Raw genomic sequence first — 20,410 nt, 5'->3', positions numbered from 1 at the left:
GAGCAGAGAGACAGCTCCCTAGGAGGGCAATCTACCACCATGAGTGACTGACAGATAATGTAGCTCTGTCCCCACGAGGGCTGAGCAGCCTCTGTGACAGTTTGTACCCAGTGGAGGCACAAACACCCAGTGTCCCTGCAGCAGCCCTATGCAGGCTGTGCTTGGTGGCAGAGAAGCCTCTCTGAGGTGTGCAGAGGCACCCTGAACTTCCCAGACATAAAAGAAGAGCCTCACAGAGAGGAACAAATGTTCTTTAAAAGCCATTTGCAGTATTTCTTTGGCATTTAGAATTTTCTTCTCCATTCCTGTTGCCGTTCCTGAATGCTTCCTGCTCAGTTCTCACATGGGGAAAGAGCAGGGCATTAACCCTTTCTTGCCTCTCCTTGTGATGCCCCAACAACATACCCTGTCTGCAATCATCCCCTTGAAGACTGTGGTTTCAGGAGCTGGAGATTTTCGACTGTATACACTGAGAAATTGTTAATTGAAATTCTCTCGAGAACACCTGTGGGTTCCCACTGAAATCGATAAGGCTCCTGCACAGAAACCTGAGGGTGGAAATGGGCTCGTGCTCGGTGTTTGCCAGGCAGAGTTCAGCAGCTCTGTTGTAAAGAAGCTTCGTGTGCGTTGTACGTGTGTGTGCAACAGCTCCTTAAAAGCTGAAGGTGGTTACAGAGAGTCTAAATGGCAACCTGAAAGTTTATCCTTGAACGAGCTTCCTGCCTTTGGCTTCAAAAGCCATCAAAAAGGCTCTCGAGGGCTTAAAGTGCTGGGGCGTCTGCACCCTGTAACACTGTACATGTGCACGAGTCAGACAAGGCTTTTTCAGCCCATGAAATACTCAAGAGGGATGAAATAAAAGCAAAAGTCATTACCAAGCAAACTACTTGAGTGAAATATTCAGCAAGAAAAGACGGTATCTGTACATTTCGATATTTATTTTTCTAGGAGCCTCTTGAAGGCAAAATGTGTTTTGTTAGCAAAAATATTTTTTCTCTCAGGGTCTTGGTAGTTGTTTGTTGTTTTAGAGCCGTGCTTGTAATCTAGCCTTCATCCTCAAGTTTATTATTACACAGGGAATCGGGTTGTACAAATTGTTGTTACTGGAGAATTAGTTTGTATCAACAAGCTATTGGCATGTTTTTCTTCAGGCTGAATCATTTGATCTTTTGGAGAACGCGAGTGGATTTTCTTCCTAAGTTTGACAGTTGTCCTATGACCCTTCCCATTCTGTCTCAGCCATTATCTTCTGGTCAGAAGCATCAAAAGAAATAAAAGGTGTTTACCCAGACGAGAGGATTCATTCTCCCGCTGTAAGGCCAAGTGTTTCTCGCATTGACTGACGCGTGAGTGATCAGGGTATTTAAGCAGATGAGCTTGTGACGGGTGAAAGGGCTGCAGGGCGAGAGACACAACGATCCGAATGGCAGTCAGGCCCGACAAAGGGTGCACGGTCTGTAGTTTCTGTATCTATTCATTAACCACGCCAAGGTTGTTATTATTGCCTGTGATTAGGCCACCGTGCCGCCTCCTCAGAAGCTGCTTCTCGGTCTGGTGGGGATGGTTGCGCTGCACACCTTCCCCCGGGGCACGGGAGATGCCCTTCAGGAGAACCAGGATGAAATCTCCTCCCCAGGCTTCTGGCTGGGGCTGAGAACTCCAGAGGAGGTAATTGCTGACAGCAGTCAGATTGGGTGCTAAATGGAGGTGTAAACCGTCTAGTACAATAGCGCTGCTGATGGCAAAGCCTTGGGCACAGTTGTCAAAACACAGGTTGAGTTTGCCCTTGTCTGAGTGCCTCTGTACAGTAATACCACTGATATGCGTGGACTTAAATGCAAGAAGCACGGGGTGCAACATGATTTTTAGCTCCGGTGTGTGTCAAAATCCCTGAAATTCCTGGAATGAAAAGGAGATCTTTAGTAAGAATGGCGCTTGCCTCCCTCGACCTTGTTCCTTCTTTCATTGTCCTTGAAGGGTGGGGATGGAGCTGCGCTTTCCATAGCCTGGGCTGGAGATACTTCTGCATCAGTGGGGATCTGTTAAGAATCTCCTGAAGCCCTGGGTAGACTTTGGGTTTCCTTGGATTCTGCTGGTGCCAAAACTGTTCTTCTGCCGTGTCCCACAGTGACACTTGGGGAATTCATGAATCAATAGGGGTTGTGCCTACAGAGAGTACGGGTATCCCTGTGATAGAAAACCCGGGGTGATGGATTACAAAAGGCACGTTCATTTACCTGACAAAGGTTGTCTTCTTGAATTATTTATGAGGTCTCACAGCGAGCTAGTAAATTTTTGTGAAAGCAATGGAGTCCTGGTAATGTGAGCCTCTTCACTGCAGCTTCCGGAGTGGAGTTGTGCTGAGGAGGTACAGGACGTGGAGGGTGGAGGAGGAGGAAGAGATCGGCAGCAAGTGGAGGGATAGAGGGACTGCTGTTTTCATGTGCAAATGATGAGGTGTGCAGAGCAATGAAGTGCGAATTAGTTTGATCGTGCTGTGCATTGGAGCAAAAATCCGTGTAGTGTTAGAAAGCAACTTATGCTTCAGGGAAGGGTGGGGGGCGGAAGGGATGGGGGGAGTACAGACATGAGGACAGAGAAGGGTGAAAATCTCATGACCAAAATACTGGCTGCTTCCCATCTATAGGAATGTTATTTGCAGGGGTAGTTTCGGTAGAGTATATACTCATTTTGGTGAGGTTTTCTTACCCGAGTTCCACTAAATGAAGGATCAGGCCAGGGCTGGCCAGGCTTTTCTGAGTGGCATTCAGCAACTGGAAGGCTTGCAAGCGTGCAGAGCACGTGGCTGTGGACCAGAGAGGTTTGCTCAGGATAACCTGGAAGATGTGTGTCCACAGGAGCATTAAATCAGTGTTATCCAACACGGAGAGCGAGGGCAGTAAGAGCTGGAGTCCTGGCAGCAAGCGTGCTGCCTTGCTTCAGGCCCTGCTGGAACATCATTCCAGAGCTAAAAATCAGTGATGCAGCAGGCACAGTACAGGTTCATGGTGTGGCTGCTTCTTGGGTACCTGATTTGTTGATAAACTTTTGGGCTTCTCTTGGCCTTGGGAGCACCAAGTTAGCCCTTAAATGGTTGAATTGGTGGAAAGAATTGGGAAAGTGTTATATCCATCTCCACTGAAGTGACAAATGAGGATATGATTGTCCTTATAAATACCAATGCCTCTCAACTCATAGCAGAGCTGGGTCCTGAAACTTTTGTCACAAGTTGCCGGTTTGCTGTCAGGCTCTGTTTCTTCTCCAGTGAGCACTTAATATTCGGCAGTCCAGAAGAATCCCATATCTAAGGTCCGAGTTCACATTAATAACCCAAATAAGAAAGCAAAACAAGGGGCATATATCCAAATAATTTCCAGAGCCAACCTTGTATAAGCTACTTACCCATCAAAAATGTATAAACCTCTCAGTGCTGTAATTTCTGTTGAACCAGAGATAGTCTTGTATTTGAATTCTCAGAGCTATTAAATTTCATGTAATAATACCTCTCTGTTGTGGCCAGTGAACACTCTCTGTACACGCTGACACAGGGAGGGTCAGGAATGCAGTGCCTTGTTTGCATTTCTAACCTATGGTGGGTTTCACAGGCAGATTTTTGGCAGCTGTATCGTGAACACCAGAATAGAGACGGACTCAAGCCAAGCGAAGCACTTAATGTTCAGCTTTATCAGGTGTTGAAGATTGAGTCAGATTCTGGGCTGTGAGTGGCTGAACGTCTTTTTATTGCTCCATAACGAACTCAGTAGACCCAGGAGGAGCCAAAGTGCCGTTTCCTCATGTCTGAGGTAGTCTTGTAAATTAGAGGTCTCTGCTGAGCGTTCAGTGTAGTGTCACATTCTTGGGATCAGCGTGTGTGGGAAGTACTGTGTGGGCTCATGTGCTCCCAGTACCTCTGCAGAGAGAGGGATGCCCCTTGCCCAGGTAGAAGGAAACCTTCTGCAGCAGTGTGTCATGAATACCAGGGGAAAAAAAGGGTGGAAGAAACAGCATTTAATTATTCAAGGCCTGCGAGCTGAAAAGGGTTTCAGGATGGTGAGCTAGGCATGCGTCAAAGCTTTGTGGGCACTCTGCTTTCCCCTCTTCCCCTGCCTGCTCTGGGAAGGAGGGTAGATTACATGAGTATGAAAAAAAAAAAAAATCAATATTTTTCTCTTCACGCAGCTCTTAGTTTTTATTTATTCTGTTTTTGTTGGCTGGAAAGTCTTAATAATTGTTGATCAGTGACCAAACTGATGACATTATTTTGCCTCCCGCAGAATAAAAGCACTTCCAAGAGCACAGGCCAGAAGGGACCCTCTCTGTGAACAGGGATGGTTTTGTGCCCCTCCTTGGCTGAGTGCTGAGGGACTTCTGATTGAGCCGTTCCTAACGATGGGCTTGTTACCATGCAGGAGAATTTGCTGCTGTCAGTCTGGTGTGCTGTGCTCTGCTACAGCTGTGAAGGTTTAAAAGCTGAGAATTGTCAAGAAAATTTCCAAGATACTGGGACAAATTAATCCCTGGTTTAACCACGCTGTGGGATTATGCTGGGGGAAATTTTCAGGCCTTTTTCTTTTAAATATGGTGGTGGTTGTGGTTGCTTCTGATGTGATTTTTATTGTGAAATGGAGAAAAGAAACACATCTAACACATTTACTATCTGCTCGCGCTTTGCTCCCAGTTTCTAAATAACCCCATTTAGCACCTGCCCGCCTGTTTGACCCAGCAGCAAAAATGTTGTGTTGGCATTTCTGACATCAAAACCGCCTGTTTACCCATCATCTTAAGGCTAAATTGAACCTTTCTGTGTCACTTGCTCCTTGCTATGTTTATTTGTTTTGATCTAGTCTTTACTTTGGAGAAAAATCTAACTAGCTCTGTCTCACCCCTACTGCCTGCTGGGCGCTTGGGGCTCTTTCTCCTGTGAAGTGGCTCCTTCCACAGGTGAATTTATCCCCTCAATTTCCCCCTGCTTCCCTGTGCTCCCTGCCCAGACATGAGGATGGAGCAGCTGGGTACAAAAGGGCTCTGACAGCCACATTTTGGCACGAGGTCTCGCTTGAGCACTGGGAGTGCTGAGCTGGCCCATACCTTTCCCCCTTCTTGCAGCCCTGTGGTGCCAGCCCTTCTGGGGCCGTGTTTGCTCGAGCAGGCACAGCGTTCCCAAGCCTGAGGTGAGGATGCATCCCAAGGCTGATGCTCTGCATGGAGCACTGCCTGTGGCAACGCTGCTGTGTGGGAATCTTTTCCTGCCCTTCTGCTCTTGACACCACTCCAAGCGGCGCCTCGTGCTGAAAGCACTGCTGGTTTGTGCAGTTTATGAACGTGATTATGTGTGCTGAAAGCAGCCTTGCCTTTTTTATTTTATAAGGGCCACTTAATAAATGTCACTTATTTGGGGACTCTTAGGCTACTGAGCGCGTGGCCAGCCGCCTTCTCGTGGGGAGGTGGCTGCCAGACCCCATCCTGTTCTCTGGAGTCACAGCTGGCTGGTGGAAGGGTAGCTTTGCCACTTGCCAGAAAGAAAGAAAGATGTGTTTTTATGGTGGCTTGTGTAATACTCGACCTTCTTAGTTAAATCTACGTATTGCTGTGTTTGGGCCATTTCAGCTGTTACCAGATCTCACTCGATAACATAAGGGTTCTTGTATGTGAAGTTTCTTTCAGAGAACACCAAGCAGCTGCAGAAGGGAAAGGTTTGGTAAATAGCACCTGTCCTTCTTATGGAGGAATATCAGAGTGAGTGCAGTGTGGGAAATGGGACCTGCTTGGGCTGCAGGTGAGATGCTCCAGCTGCTGCTGCATTACCTGAGGCCTTTTGGGGGCTACAAGTAATGCCTAAGCCTGCAGTTTCTCCTCTTAACAGTATGTGTTAGATGAAGGGTTCATGTGCAAGGCCTGGTGCTTCAGGGCTGGGTGGAATTGGTGGCTAGAATGCCTTTTCATCCCACAGCTGCCAACCTGCAGTACTGGCTGAACTGCAGTTTGTGGCACTGCTATGAAGTTTGTGAGGTTCACTGCACAAAAGTCCACATCCCACAACCAAAGCAAGGACTATTTCAAATATATTGCATTTCTTTTGGTCTAATTTTCCACATGAAACTAACCTTGCTTCCTCATTTGGCTTGGTTACAGTATTTATTACAATGACATTCCCTCTCCTCATTTATTTTGTACTGCTATGATACTGAGATTTAATATTTATCTTCTAATAGTTTCTGAGTAGTGGAGTGCTTGCATTACTGGCAGTGTTGTGTAGTTAATCCTGAGCACAGATAGCTGTGAGGAGTCCAGACGGACTTCAGCCCTTAGTGGCACGCTTGTGAGTGAGGAAATTAGCTTGGAAATTGCTGTTTTTTAAAATTGCTTCTGTGTTAATCTCGCTGTGATACCACAGCTTCTGGCAGTATGTGGGTTAGCGAGATGCTTGTGGCCAAGAATGAGGGCAGGTTCTCACTTTAGAAGAGTTTCAGCAAAGACCTTGTCTTACACCTTTGCTCTGAGGAGGTTTACACTGAGGAATTTGGCCCATTTTTTCATTGCCAGGCCCATCTCCCAGGTGTTCTCTTATCCCTGATTGACCTTCTGGCCTACTTTCTGTCCACTGTGTGTTAAAGGGTGACCAACCTGTCAGTCTTGGCAAGCATCAGGAACAAAGCTTGTGTGCCTCAGGCTTGTTCCCTGGGGAGACAGGTGATTCTTTCACGATGCCCTTGGGATTGTCCCCCTTCCCTGTCCCTCCCCACTGCAGTGTGAGCATCTTGTCCTGTTCTCCATCCTCCGGTCCTTGTCACAGTTTTGCACATCCATTTTGCAACAGCACTTTCCTATTGCTCATTTTGCTGAGGCTTCAGAGAGTCCAGTATGTCAGTGGTGGAACAGGAAATATAACCAAATCACATAATTACTCCTCTTCTGTTCCTTGAATGAATTCATGCTCTTCGTTTTGGGGAGAATGTTTCTTCTGCTCTGTACTAACAAGGCATCAGATTCAGCTGCAGGAACAAAAAGCATGGGCAGGAGGATTTGGACTCCTGTTCCTTTCTTTGGTGTTGGGAGGGTGGGAACTGCCCTTGTGGATGAAAAGCTTCTCTGAAGGACACTGTTCTCTGGCAAGTGCCTGAACATCAGAGCTTGGGCAGTGCTGTTCCCCGTGCAGTTAGCTGGAGGGCAAGAGACCTTTTCTTGCTGAGTGCTCAGCACTGGACTTCTGCAAATTAAATGGGTGCCCTCTGCTGCATAAGCCCTACGTTGGCTCCTTGTGCCATGTAAATTATGGCTAGGCACCTTTCCCAAGAAATGCTCTCTTTAAAATTGCACTTTTGTGCTGATGATGCACCCATTTAGAATTGGAGCTCGTGCCCATTGCCTCTTTGTGGCAAATGCTCACCAGTGGGACCAGTTACTGGGGAAACTGCAGAGCAGTAGCTGCTGACCATCCCTCAGACATTTAGCCCCCCTTGGGTGGGACCTGAGATACCATCTGAACATTTCCTGCTCCCTGTGTCTGTCTCAGAGAGAAATTCTGGAGGCCATTAAGCCGGGTAATTTACATGCTTCTTGAGCCTGTGCCTAGGGAAATATATTTCACAGGTAATTTCAAATCTCTTGGCGTGTGGAAGAAGTCATTATTCTAAATAGAAAGGGGCTCGTGATGTCACAGGCCCCATTGAGAGGACCACATTGGAGACTGGGAGTTTTTTTTCTTCAGAAAAGAGTCCGAGGCATTCTATTCATAGGGCTTTGGGATGTCAGATGTTTTTGGTTTTAATGTTAATATTCATTTAGAAAAGCAGCAAAGAGAGCTATCTTGTAATCTTTGATTCCAGTTACATGTAAGTAGTACTGTGTGTGAGGGCTGGGAGAAAACCTGCTGTGGGGTACCCACAGCTGTGTGAGTTTCCTGCTTTTTGGCAGTGTCTTCAAGGGGCAAACATCAAATTTAGCATCAGGATGTTCAGTTGCAGATCTGACTCTGCTCCCAAAAGTCCGTCTGGGTTTGGGACTACTTCTTTGCCTTGGTAGATCCATTCTCCCCTCCTGAAAAAAGACAGAAAATATTTTTGTTGGACATATTAGGAGGATTTGCCAGTTTAACGTTGACCAGCCCCTTCAAAATGATGTCTGATGGGCTGTTGCACTGTCTGCTTCAACTGTGGTGTTGCAGTGGGGAGGGGATGTGGATGGTGACTGATAGTTGTGAAGCCAAGGTTGTGGGTGCACTGCTGGCTTATCAGCTTGGGGCATCTGGCAAGGACAGGGACACATCTGTGCTTAGGCTCCAGGAGAGCTTCCCAGTGACCCATTCCTTTGGAAAGGGAAGGCAGCTTATTGTGGAGTGGAGTTTTCTCGCAGCAGGGAAAACTCCCACTGTGCTTAGCACAGCATCCCGGTTCCTGAAGGTGCTCCAGCTCATCCTTCTCCTTCCATGGGGTCCTCCAGGACAGGAGGGGAATCCTTTTCAGTGTGAAAAGCTGTCTGCAGCTGGAGATGGGAAAACTGAGCCTGACAGATCAGTGTCCTGAGCACGTAGAGCAAATCCTGTTGCGCCTTCTGAGTGTTTCCAGTGTGGTTCAGGCACTTCCATTTATAGAGACTTGTATCCTTTTCAGAGGGAAGGTGGTATGTGTATGCTGTTCCCCTGTGGAGCCGTGTTTGTCCCAGCTGGATGGGGAGCAGAGAGGAGGTGACCTGTGAAAGCTGGCAGCTTCACCTCTGTTGCTGTAGTGCTTTGGGTGATGCAGCAGTACTGGGACCAAACCGAACTGGGCTTGATGCTTCCACTCTGTCTCTGCCTTAGAGCTTGTCTGGATGCCACTTTACAGCAAGAGAGGTCTTGCAAACAGCTTTTAGATGTGTATCACAAAGTAGTGAGGTAATGGCATAAAATGCGGTAAACTATTATTTATTTTTTTTAATGCTCTCCACCCCCACCCTTTTTTCTTTCATTGCTGAAAGGGACTAATACAATGAAGAGCTTCTGCAAACGAAGGCAACTACATTTGAAATAACAGGGTTCTGGGTATTTGGCTGGTGAGAGATGCAATAAGTGAGCATCGCTAAGTGCTTTATAATAACAATGATTACAACGCTCTCTGGGGAGCCAGGAACCTCTCAGGTAGGGGGAGGGTATGGAGAGGGGTTGTTTAAGATGGGGGTTTAACTAGATAGACATGGAGTGACAGTGATGCCCAGAAACCCCTAAGGAATGTTCCATATGGTGCAGTGAGAGACTACTCCAGAAACTCCAGGAGACTTGGACTGACATGCTTTGAGGCTGAAGCAATGACAATGGATGCCCCTAAATAACTCTTGTAGCAGGAGGTCTTTGTGGCAGAGGTTAATGATATCTTTCTTTGGCTAGGAGAGAAGCTGTAGACAGAAATTCAGCAGAGGTCTGACTAGTCAGGAGTGCTCTATCAAATTCCTTAACATGGCTTGTCTTTAAGCGATCAGATGAATCATTTGTGCCTGCTCTGTGTCCATTCAGCTGAAATGTGCCGTGGGCAGGGTGGGTGCTGAAAGCAGTCCTCCAGTGTGTGGTGGCTGATAAGAGTTCCAGTGTGCTGTTTGCAGACTGAGCATCTTCATGTTTTGCTGCAGCTCTCCACAGCGGTGTGACTCTTCCTGGCAGTAGAAGCATCCCTGGGTGGAGAACCTTGTGTGGACGTTGGGAAGCTCTTTCTTGCCAGGGGCCCCAGACAGTCCTTTATTTCCAGTTTGCAGCTATGGCATCAGATCTGCCTCACCCTTTAAAGACCACACTGGGGAAATGAGAGATGACTACAGTGTATGTATCAAAAACTCCGTTCCAGCCATCAGGACGTGGCACTCCCACGTCAAGCTTTGCCCCACGTCTTGACCAGACTCTCCACAAATGACCCAAGCAAGGAGAACTGTTTTGATGTGTTCAGTGTCGTAGTATTTGCATAGCCAGGAGGTGGTGATTGTGAAGTCTGATAAGAGCCTGCATAAGCTTGGATGGTCCTGCTGTTGCTCAGCAGTGATGCAGGAGCATGGGGCAACTCATAGGATCTCATCATAAAGCTGTCTGCATGTGCTTCAGTGGACACTGTTCTGGTGGCATGAGACAGAAACACTGCTACTGGGACTGTCATCACTTAACCATCCAGCCTGATGTACTCAAGTGACAGCTTCACTGTTTCTCCAGGCTGTGAAAAAAGCTCTCCCATCTCCAATCCCAAGTGCAGGTCCTGCAAGGCGTGGCTGTTTTGTCTTCTCAAGGGGGGTTCAGCCTTCCATCTGGTGATGAGGGTTTACTGGAATGAAGAAGATGCAACAAGCGATCCTACTTCTATCTAGCTCCCAAGAGAGTCATGAATTATACACAGAATAAACAAATAACCTGATATGTCTGTCATTATATCATAAAGGACTTTAATAATTCATGCAGCTTGCAAAATCCTTACTAAGACCTACCCTCTGTAACCTTATCTTTGCCGTGGGGGATGGGATCTCTTCAGCCTCCACTCAGATTGCATCTGTAAAACAGAAGGAGTCAGTGAGGAGGGAGGTTTTATCATAACACTTCATCTGTATAATGGGTTGCAAAGTGACGTGCAAGAGTTATCAGCCATTGGGGTCTCAAGGGGTGCTGAAAATGACAAGTGGCTGCATTGGGTGAAATTTATGCAGGTAGCGTGTGCCATAAAACTGACACCTCTTCACTTATTTATTAATTCATTGTTTCAAGTCTAGATTTGTGACAGGCTTTGAGATTAGGAGCCCAGTTCTAATCCTGCGCGACGGGAGTGCGAAGATGGTGCGAAGAAGCCACGGGCATCTCTCGCTGCTGATGCACAGCAGCAAGTGTGCCATGGAAAGAGTTTCAAGGTGTAAAATACGAGCATAGCTTTCAAAAAAGCAGAGGGGGGGGGTAAGGCATTGCACTAGCTTGGGATCTGTAAAAAAGTGTTAGTTGTTTTGGGGAGAGTACTGCCACTATCGCCAGTACAGCTCCAGTACTGGTAGCCATTGCCTTTGGCTTATTCTTTTTGTGTTACAGCCCTGGAGTTGTGTGCTGGTGCTTCTGCCACCACAACATGAGATGTCAAAGTATATGAGCCACCTGATAAAGTTCCCATTTGCAGGACCAGCCCCACGGCAGCAGAAACAGTCCAGACATAAATCCCATAGCTAATTTATTCCTCTGGTAAGGCACCCAGGTTCAGTTTTGCTTATACAGTTGGTAAGTGGCTTGATTAGACTCCCCATGTGGTAGGGAACTACTTGCTGAGCTTATTGAACCTAGGTGAAAATAGGGTGGCATCTTGAGGTACCTAGTTCTGCCCCCACTTACAGGAGTAGGAGTTGGTGGCCATGTGCTGAGATCAGCTTTACCCCTTCAGGCTGTGAGGATTAATTGATGCACAGTTTAACGTGTTTGGGGATCCTCATACGCAGGTCCTGCCAAGTAATGCTCTTAAAATCCAGGTATCCATCACACAGTGGGTGCATCATCGAGTGATGGCCTGGAGATGAACTCTAGGCTGAGAAGGATGGGAGGAACTCGATCAGTGACGGGGTTCATGGCTGGAAGGGCCTTTTGGGAAAGTTCTCTCCTCTGCCCATTTGTCTGCAGGAGATATTGGCTGTGGTTGCTTTGCCATTGGTTCTTTTCATGGCTGTATCAATGAGAGGTTGTGCATGTGTTTGATCAGAAGAAATCAGTGCCTGTGTGGGGCCTTTTGCAGCACTGCTGGGCGAATGTACCAACTAACACATTCACTGCCTTCTCCTTCCTCTGTCTGTGGGCAAATCATCCACCATCAGATTGTGATTTTCCTCAAATCTACTCTTAGGCTTTAAATTATTCACTGCATTATCCTTTGGCCTACAGCTCCTTTGCATATCAAATACTCCGAATCAGCTTTTTGTAAAGTTTGAAATTCAAGATATTTTGATTGGCCACGCAGCTCTCAAAGAATAGTTATCGCGGCTCTTTGTCGTACTGGGAGGGCATTTCAAGTGGGGTCCTGCAGGGATCTGCCCTGGACCTGCTTTTATTCAATAGTTTCATTAATAAGTTAAGCAATGGAATGGGAAATATGCTTATAAAATTTGCAGGCGACACTGAGCTAGGAGGGGTTGGATGTACTTTGGAAGGCATTATCAGAATTCAAAACGATCTGGTAAAATTGAATGGCGAACTGGCTATCAGCAAAGTGGAATTCAGTGAAAACAAATGCAAAGCGATGCACTTATGGGGGAGAAATCCAATGTACGAATACAGAATAAAGCATATCTGTCTGGGTGGCAGCGTGGCAGGAAAGATCCTGAGAGTTACTGTGGATCACTTCGAGTCAACAAAGTGCTGCCATAGCAGAAGGGGACATTTGTGCTGCAGTGTTCAGTAGTTTCTTGGACAAGACTGGGGAAGTGATGTCTTCCTCCTCATACAGCACTGGCTTTGGCTTCTGTTGGAGTACCTGACCTCACTTCTTGGCATCAGCCTTTGGAGATGTAGGGAAACTGCAGAGAATCCAGACAAGGACAACAGAAAGAATGAAATACTTAGAAAACAGTGCAAAATAGGGAAAGCTGGGAAAAGCTGAGTTTGCCCTTCCGTTCTTTATTTTTATACTCCAAAGGATGCGGCAGAATAACGATCTCCCAGTTCTTGGGAGCCTGTCATAAGAATTTTTCAGTGTCTGCTATAGGTGGGATAAGTGGGAAGAGGGAACTGAGGTTTAGGGTGAATAAGAAGGGAATGTTTTCACCAGGTGGTGAAAAATTGAACTGGAAAAAGGTACTGTGGGGATCTTGGGTTCACCTTCAGCAGAGGTGAACCCAGGAGGATTTAAAGAACAGATTAGACAATACTTCATGCAAAAGGTTCAGGTATTTAGATGTTTCAATGCAGTTAATGGTGGTAGAGGAATTCCTGAAGCCCCTGCCATCCTGTATGTCTATGACTCACTGAACACCTACTGCCTGTTCTGTTTTTAGGTGGAGTTAGACCTTAAATGGTTAATGCTTCTGGTTTTCAATAGAGAAATCATATTTAAGGAAGAATTTTCCTTTGTCCTAAATGTCACTGGTGACAAGTTGATGGTTACTGTTGGTTTTCCCACAGGTACCTACAAGTATCTTTGTGCTCAAGACCTGTTAATGAAACACAATTTTTTGGTGGAACTGCTAGGCTATTTCCCCCCTCACTTTTTGCCCAGCTCTATATCTATCCTGCAGGCTGAAAATACTCCACAGTTATCCTTTTTTTATCCTCTTCCTTGGGATATAGTTCTAATATTCATTTGTCCTGTCCTTCCCTCCTATAATAATGTCAAAGATGCTTTCTTACTACAGGGAAGACCAGATGGTAGAGGTGAATAATGTCTTGACAAATATTAAGAAAAGACTAGTCCAGCAGGCAAATTTTTCCCACCCTTCCTTTCTATAAACACCTGGGCACATACTTTAAATTAAAACAGAGTCATAAAACGGCAGTGTGGGAGGCTTGATAATGTCTGGAAGCATGGCCAGTAATTATTTGGTCATTTGGAAAGAAACAGGTGCTCTCTGTAAGTTGTATCTTCAGGGGAAAAAAAAAAAAAAAAAGGCAACTTGTTTTTTCCTTGATGGGTAAATATTGGCTCCCGTGGGGTTTGTACAGCCCAGGTATGTAGGAGAGCTCCGAGGGGGCACTGCCCTCACACACGTGCACGTGTGTGCACTGACACACACTATTACTGTGAAAGGATTAAGCATCTTGAAGGAATAAGCCAATTATAAGAAGTTCCTGCACAGCAAAAATTAGACAACACAGTAATTAATAACCTTATTAAATAGCAATATTTGGGCACTGAACCAAAGCGTATGAATCAGAGTGAAGCGTTCTTGGCTGAACACACTGTGTGAAGTGTAGACACTTGAACAGAACACACTCTCTGTAGAACCCCGTAAGCTTTGGGGCAGTGTATCTATTTAGCAAGTAGTTTTTCCTCTTGTCTTTTCATGTTTCTGTGACTCTCTCTTATTTTTGGGGTCAGGAAGGCAGCAAAAGAAAAGGACCAAATCTGTTTTTTTTCCCTAACATCCTCTCCTGCTGACAGCCAAACAAGCACTCTCCTAAGGCTTCTTTTAAGAAAAAAGTGCCCTCAAGCAGAAAACTAATTTTCTTTCCTCTTACTTCTCCTTTCCCAGTGCTTTTGTGAGAGGTGGCTTGCACTGAGGCTTATGTTCATCAGTGGTTTGTGTAACTGCCTTGCCCAGCCCTAGGTTAGCTGTGAGGAGGTGTGACTGCAGCCCAGGAAGGGTCTGTCCCACGTACCCTGAGCCACCGAGGAGCAGAGTGACCCTGGGCTGAGCTGCAGTGGCAGCTCCTGGTGCTGGACACAGGCTGGCAGCGCGTGGCTTGCACTGGTGCCTGGTCTGTGAGTGTGAGAGAAGAGCAGGACTCGGGCTGCCATCTGTTGTGTGCTCAAGTGTGGGAGGATGTGGGCCAGGGACAGCCTGTCCGTCTCCTGCCTTTCCAGGCAGTTATCATTTTCTTCCAAAGCCACACAGCTGGAGCAGTGGTGTAGCCTCAGAAACCAGCACAGAAGTCTCTGCAACTGCTTGGGTCACCTGAAGCATGAAATGTGCCCTAACCCTAAGGAAGGGCTGCTGTAACATGTGCCCACTGAGCAGGAGTGGGACAAAGTGGGACGCTTTCCTCCCTGACCCCAACTGCAACAGCAGTGATTTGCCCCCTGATGTGCTGCTTGACACAGAAAACATTTTTGAAGCTCTGCTGCTTTTTTAAAGCCTACTTTATCTCATCTTTAAGAATAATCAAATATGCAAATTGTGAAATCAATTAACATTTTTGTAGTTTTCTTTGGAGAGGCAGTGATAAATGGTGGTGTGTTTTCAAAAATCACTTATGTCCCTTGCAAATGTTGCACAGGAGGCTGTAAAATATACAGGGGAAGGAAACAACATTTTTTTTCAATACTAAAGATTTTTTTTAATGGATATTCTGAATGTGCCTACAGTAGTTGTGAAGTTATTGGGTTGGACGAGTCCTGTGGAGGCTCCCCAGCAAAGACAGCGCCAGCGGAGATGATGGGGATCAGTGGGGTGTGCTGGGTGTGTCAGTGCCAGAGAGGGGACAGGGGATGGTGGGGCTGCCAGGCTCCTTGCACACAGTTCCTGCAGGCACAGAGCTGCTGAGTGCCATCATAGATTGTTGAGCTCAGAGGTTTTCTCCTCGCCCGCCTTGGTTCACTGCAGCAAACACTGAAGCGGCACTCGCTTTAAGGGGGGACTGTGCACATGGCTCATAAAGGGAGCCTGGTGGCTTTCCTTGAGCACCACCACAGCCATGCCAGTGGCTTCCCAGTCAGTGCCTCAGCTGTTTTCTTTATGCTTTATTTGTAAATGACATTTCACGGGAGCAGCGGGGCGCTCCCGGCTGCGCGTTTTGGGGGAGTTATTGCTCCTCGAGCCCTGTAACGCACCTGAGGCGTGCAGTAATGGCCCAGGAGTGCAGTGACTGCCGTGTCTTACTGCTCTCAGCTTCCAGAGGGGACACACTTCAAAGAGAAATCTCCATGTTCATCATGGGCTAGCGGTTCCTTTACCCTCTTCATGCTTGCTACAGTTGACTTGTGTAAAATTTGAAGTGTGTTGGCAGTGAGAGAGAAATGAGAGGCAGAAGGTCAACTTTAACAGAATAAGAATGGGATTTATGTATTTTATTGGCTTTTTTTAATGTTAGCTTTCAACCCAAATATGGCAAGTGAAATGAAACCTCCAAATTCTGGGATGTGGCCCACTCTGAAGACTTCTGGTCCTGGACGTGACCAGGGCTAGAGGGACACAGTAATGGGTTGGGTCACATGAGGGTTTTGACAGTGCTGTGATGTGGGTAAGGGATGTGCTGGTGAGAAAAGAGTTTTTACTACCACTGGCAAAAGCTCTTGTGTAGCCATACCACACCAAAAAAAGAAGCTGCTTCTGCTATTATTTTTTTTTAATCCAGAAAGCTGATGTCAGCTATGTCAAAATGCCCTCCTTATTAGATAGTGTAAATAATAAATTTTTTTATTTTAATAGTGGTACCTAAAGCTTGTACTACAAGGCTTAGCTGGACTCTTTGGGAAACTGCTGGTCTGTAAGGCAGCACAATTAAAGGGAGTTGCAGTCTTTATCATGAATGAAAAACCCAGTGGCTTTTCCTTAAAATAGTAGTACTTCTTGGGATGGAGGCAGGGGGTGGAATAAGTTTAAAAAAAATTTTTTTAAAAACAAATCTACTGACTAAATTTAAATTAATTGTAAATCCCAGCCCAACTGAGCACTCAGTGTCTCTTTTGGATATGCCAACAGAGTAATATTGATGCCTCTGTCTTCCTCTGTAACTAATCCTCTCTGAGGGCTTGGCCATACGTGACATTTAAGCAGATATGAACAGTTGTTAATGTGATGGATACGGCTCAAAATGGGTGGTAATTTTCCCTTGCTGTGGTGTTGTAGGTGTTCCTGGGGAGAGCTGACACAGGCAGGTGTCACTGAAATCAAGGATCTTGTACGGAGCTGGAAGTTAAGGAAAAGTGTCAGCTCCATAAGTGCTCAGTGGGGGTTCTTGGACCTGTGGCTGAGTATGAGCTTATAATTGATTTTTTTTTTTTTCCCAGTTCACTGGAGAAACTGGAAGAGGGGAAAAAATAAATCCAGCTTTAGTATTCCAGGGCATATTTTTTTAATTAATGTCTTGTGTAAAAATAAATATTTTTTGGTGAAAATACGGCAGAAGATTTATGGGTAACTTTGGTACTCAGGTTAACCTGAATATACCTTTGATAGCAAATAAAACACATTTGACTGAAAAAGGAAAAGAAACAAAAACCCCAACCCAGCCCCCCCCAGCCCTGTCTGTGACCTGGCACCTTCACCCTGCAGTCCCACTGAAGGCTTTGGCAGAACTGGGGGGGTTTGCAGATGTCTTCACCCATCTCATTCCTGGATTTCCCCTCCCCAGCCAGGCTCCCAGGGGAAAAGAGAGAGCGTTGCCTCTGCAGGAATGTGGGAAATGGCATAAGTTACGGTGGAAGACTGCTAAGGCTTGGCGTGTGCAATTAAATCTTGTTTTCATCCACAGCCCTGTATGTTATTCACTGGCATGAGCTTTGCCTGTGTGAGTAACACACGTCTATCTGCCAGTCCCTCCCTCTGCCCTGTTTGTCCCCCCACCCCTCACAAGCTCTGCTCTGGCATCTTTCTGCTTTGACATTTCTGCCCAGCTTTTGGGCTGTGCTGTGCAATCCGGAGTCCTCTGAGGCCCAGCTGAAAAACAGTTGGGTTTTTTTTGCTCCTTGATCTCTGGGAGAGCCTCTCCACGGTTTGAGGTGGTGTGGGAGTGTGTGTGGGCTGCCTGGGGGTGTCTATTTGCATGAAGAATGAAACCACTTGGTGAACCTGACCAGAGTGCATCGTCCCCGAGCTGGTCTGCCCCCTCCCACCATTGCGTTGCTGTTCCACTCCTCCTTGTGTTCCTTCCCTCCTTTCCCCTATGTGTGTTGAGAGAGCACTGTTGCTCTGGAAGAAGCACTGAGGGCAGTGCCAAGTGGTGCAGAGGCAATCGAGTGTTGTTTTTCCAGGTCAGACGGGAGATTTGACATTTGCGTGGTCAGCGGCTGGAGTCAGGAAATCTCATTAAAAGAAGGAGAGTTATCAAGTTGTGTGGACTTAGAAGAGAGTTTATTTGTTGTTGTTTTCGATGTGGAGTTATTGTTCCAAGCAGAAATGTGTGGTTGAATGTTTTGGAGGTTGCTGTACCTGTTGGAAGCCCTGGCATCCTCCCTCGCCCTACGGGGCTCAGGACAAAGGAGATGCCACGTGGCAGCTCCTGGCCCTTCCTGCTGCCCAGGGAGGCAGCTCTGCCTGCAGTGAACCTGGCACAATCTGTGCCTGGCTCAGGTTGGGCTCAGCTGAAGGTGCAGAGCCGCTGAGCCCTCGGGCACTCGCTGCTCCTGGCTCTGCCCGGGTCCCTCCTGTTGTGCCGCAGTGATAATCCATTGCCGCAGTGGGACAGGCACCTCTGGCCCTGCCACGGCTCTGGGTTTGCTCTCTGCCACAGAGCCCTGCTGAAGCACTAAGCTGTTTTCTGTGCTCCACATCACTTCGACCTTGTTAATCACTCTGGGCTTAAGTAATTATCTACTGCAACTGTTTGTATAAGGAGAAAATAAAACCTTACGCCTTGCAGTTTTTGTTGTACCTTGCCCCCCTCTTCTCTCTGTGGTGCCTTATGCATAAATTTTGGAAGTCTTGAAGTTTATAACCTGCCCCAGCCGTAATTCTCAAAGCCGTGTGTCCCTGGTGCTGTGCCTGCACTCGGTGCTGCAGAGGGAGAGCAGTGAACTTAACTGAGGCACTGATTTCCTTCCTCTCCCTTCAGTCCCTTGCTTATCTACTCAGTGTCAGGGCTCTGACTCTTTCTCTCTCTCTCTTTCTCCCCCTTTCTCTTTCTCTCTTTCTCTCCATCTCTTGCAGTATGCAGTACTGGGCCAGGAGGCTGGAGCAGGAGATTGATGGAGTGATGAGGATATTTGGTGGAGTCCAGCAGCTCAGAGGGGTAAGCTGTCTGTCTTTTACCTGTGCTGCCTTCCTTGTGGCAATGAATGTTCTCATCTGCAGAAATCACCCGTGTGAACACTTGCACTAAGTCACCCTCTCAGCTCACTCCATGTGCAGGGTCATGGCTGGCTGTGCTTCTGGTTCCTGGGCAATTTGATGCATTTATCAAGTGTGTGGGAGTGAGTGTGGTTTGTATCTGTCTGTCTCTGGGGCCGCATGTCACTGCTATCTGAGCATGTACCTGTGGGATTTTTCCTATATGACACGCTAAATGCATCTTAAATCCATCTAACCTTTCCTCCAGGGACTGAAGGTAGCTTAATTTGTGTTTTAACTTGAAACTTCTGTTGACAAAGCAGGAAATGTTGAAAGGATAATTTGGCTAGCCTTTGGAAGCCTTGTGTTTTTAAATACACATTGCAGGTAAAACTGTAATTCTTGTTTGGCTTCTGTTTCCAATGGCACAAAGCAAAATCCTGTTACTGATGTTTGCATCTGCCTCCTGCTCCCTGACTTAACACCAGGGCACAGCAGGCTGCAGGAGCCAGACCTGCTCTTCTCCTGGCAACAGTGCTCTGGGCTGGATTGGGGCAGTTACAGAACTGCTTCATTCTGGCTTATTAGGTTTGTGGATCAAAGAGTCTTTAGGACCCTCCCTGTTTCCTCTTCCCAGTAAGACCCCGTTTCCCCCTCCCCACACTGCTGTGCTGACAGGATGTTTTGACATTGAACAATTTGGAGTTATGGTGTTAATCTAAAGAAAACAGGCTTCTCTAGGATGATAAATACATTACCCCAGAAAAAGCATGGGTGTATTTGTGTTTTCTCCTGACAGTGGCATGTTCTTCTCAGATGCCTATAATTTATGGGCCTCTGTCTGTCCTGCACTAGTAGCTGTATTGGCTTAAACAGAACTGTTTATATTTTATACTGTTGGTTGTAACCCATTGTCTAAACACAGAGGTCACACTATTGCCTTTTAAACGCATTTTGAAATGAGTTTATTACCTGAAGGCTTGCAAAACTCTTCATGGTTCATCCATTCATTTGCATTCATATTTGAGCTCTAGAACGGTGTATCTGGGCTTTGCTTGCATTCATTCCAACTGAACTTCAGCTGGACTGATACAAGCTTCATGTGCAGCATGAAAAGCACATACACCACTTGGGTTTCAACAGATGTTTTTGACTGTAGCCATGCATCTGTGCAATGCAGTTTTGCATGTTGGCAGGGTCTTAGAATCAGAGCCAGGGATGCCAGTTTTCCAGGCAATACAATGGCATAGCAGCCAGCATTCCCTTCAGCAGAGAACTGTTATAAAGAACAAAAAGACTGCTACTACATTTTGTCCTCTCTTACAGTTTATTCTTATTAGCTTTGATTTTACTCCTTTGCATGTTAAATAGGTATATCGTGTAATTTTTTTAATGCCATAATTAAATAGAAATTACACCTCCAATTTGCCAGCACTTGACTCCTATTGGCCAGTCAGTCAATTACAGGTAAGAGAGCTTCCCACTTTTTCTGTTTAATTCTTCCGGTAGAACATAATGCATCACTTCAATGGATTAATTCTGGATAAACTGACTACAGAGGGATTGAAGGGGCTTTTTGAAATCTGTTTTGGAATCTTATGACGGGAGGAAGCTAATTATTGTATCTGGTGAATGCATAAACCTCCTGAAGCCAAGAAATGAGCTATTGAAAATTCCAATGTGCAGCTGTTAAAACACGAGAAAGGACTGGTAGAGGCTGTCTGTGGATCTCTAGGGGGGAACTTGGGATGTGGAGTTCAGGTTTGGTACATAATGACACTTAAGGACCACACCA

At 46.4% G+C, this 20,410-nt stretch overlaps 1 protein-coding gene across 4 annotated transcripts in view; it reads left to right on the top strand.

Moving 5' to 3' along the window:
• Nucleotides 1-20,410, top strand: part of CACNA2D2 (calcium voltage-gated channel auxiliary subunit alpha2delta 2) — a 231,492-nt gene that overhangs the window by 29,021 nt on the left and 182,061 nt on the right. For all 4 annotated transcript variants that reach the window (XM_027886436.1, XM_027886437.1, XM_027886433.1 and 1 more), the window contains one exon: nucleotides 18,496-18,577. In XM_027886436.1, coding sequence (XP_027742237.1) covers nucleotides 18,497-18,577 — 81 coding nt within the window. In that variant the 5' untranslated portion in view covers nucleotide 18,496. The remainder of the gene's footprint in view (nucleotides 1-18,495; nucleotides 18,578-20,410) is intronic.

The sequence above is a fragment of the Empidonax traillii genome, unplaced genomic scaffold, assembly GCF_003031625.1.
Source record: "Empidonax traillii isolate 1590-97213 ecotype Southwest subspecies unplaced genomic scaffold, ASM303162v1 scaffold187:size1931383, whole genome shotgun sequence".
Taxonomy (NCBI): Eukaryota; Metazoa; Chordata; class Aves; order Passeriformes; family Tyrannidae; genus Empidonax; species Empidonax traillii.
The sequence above is the reverse complement of the archived record's forward strand: the minus strand, read 5'-3'. Positions and strand labels throughout refer to the sequence as shown.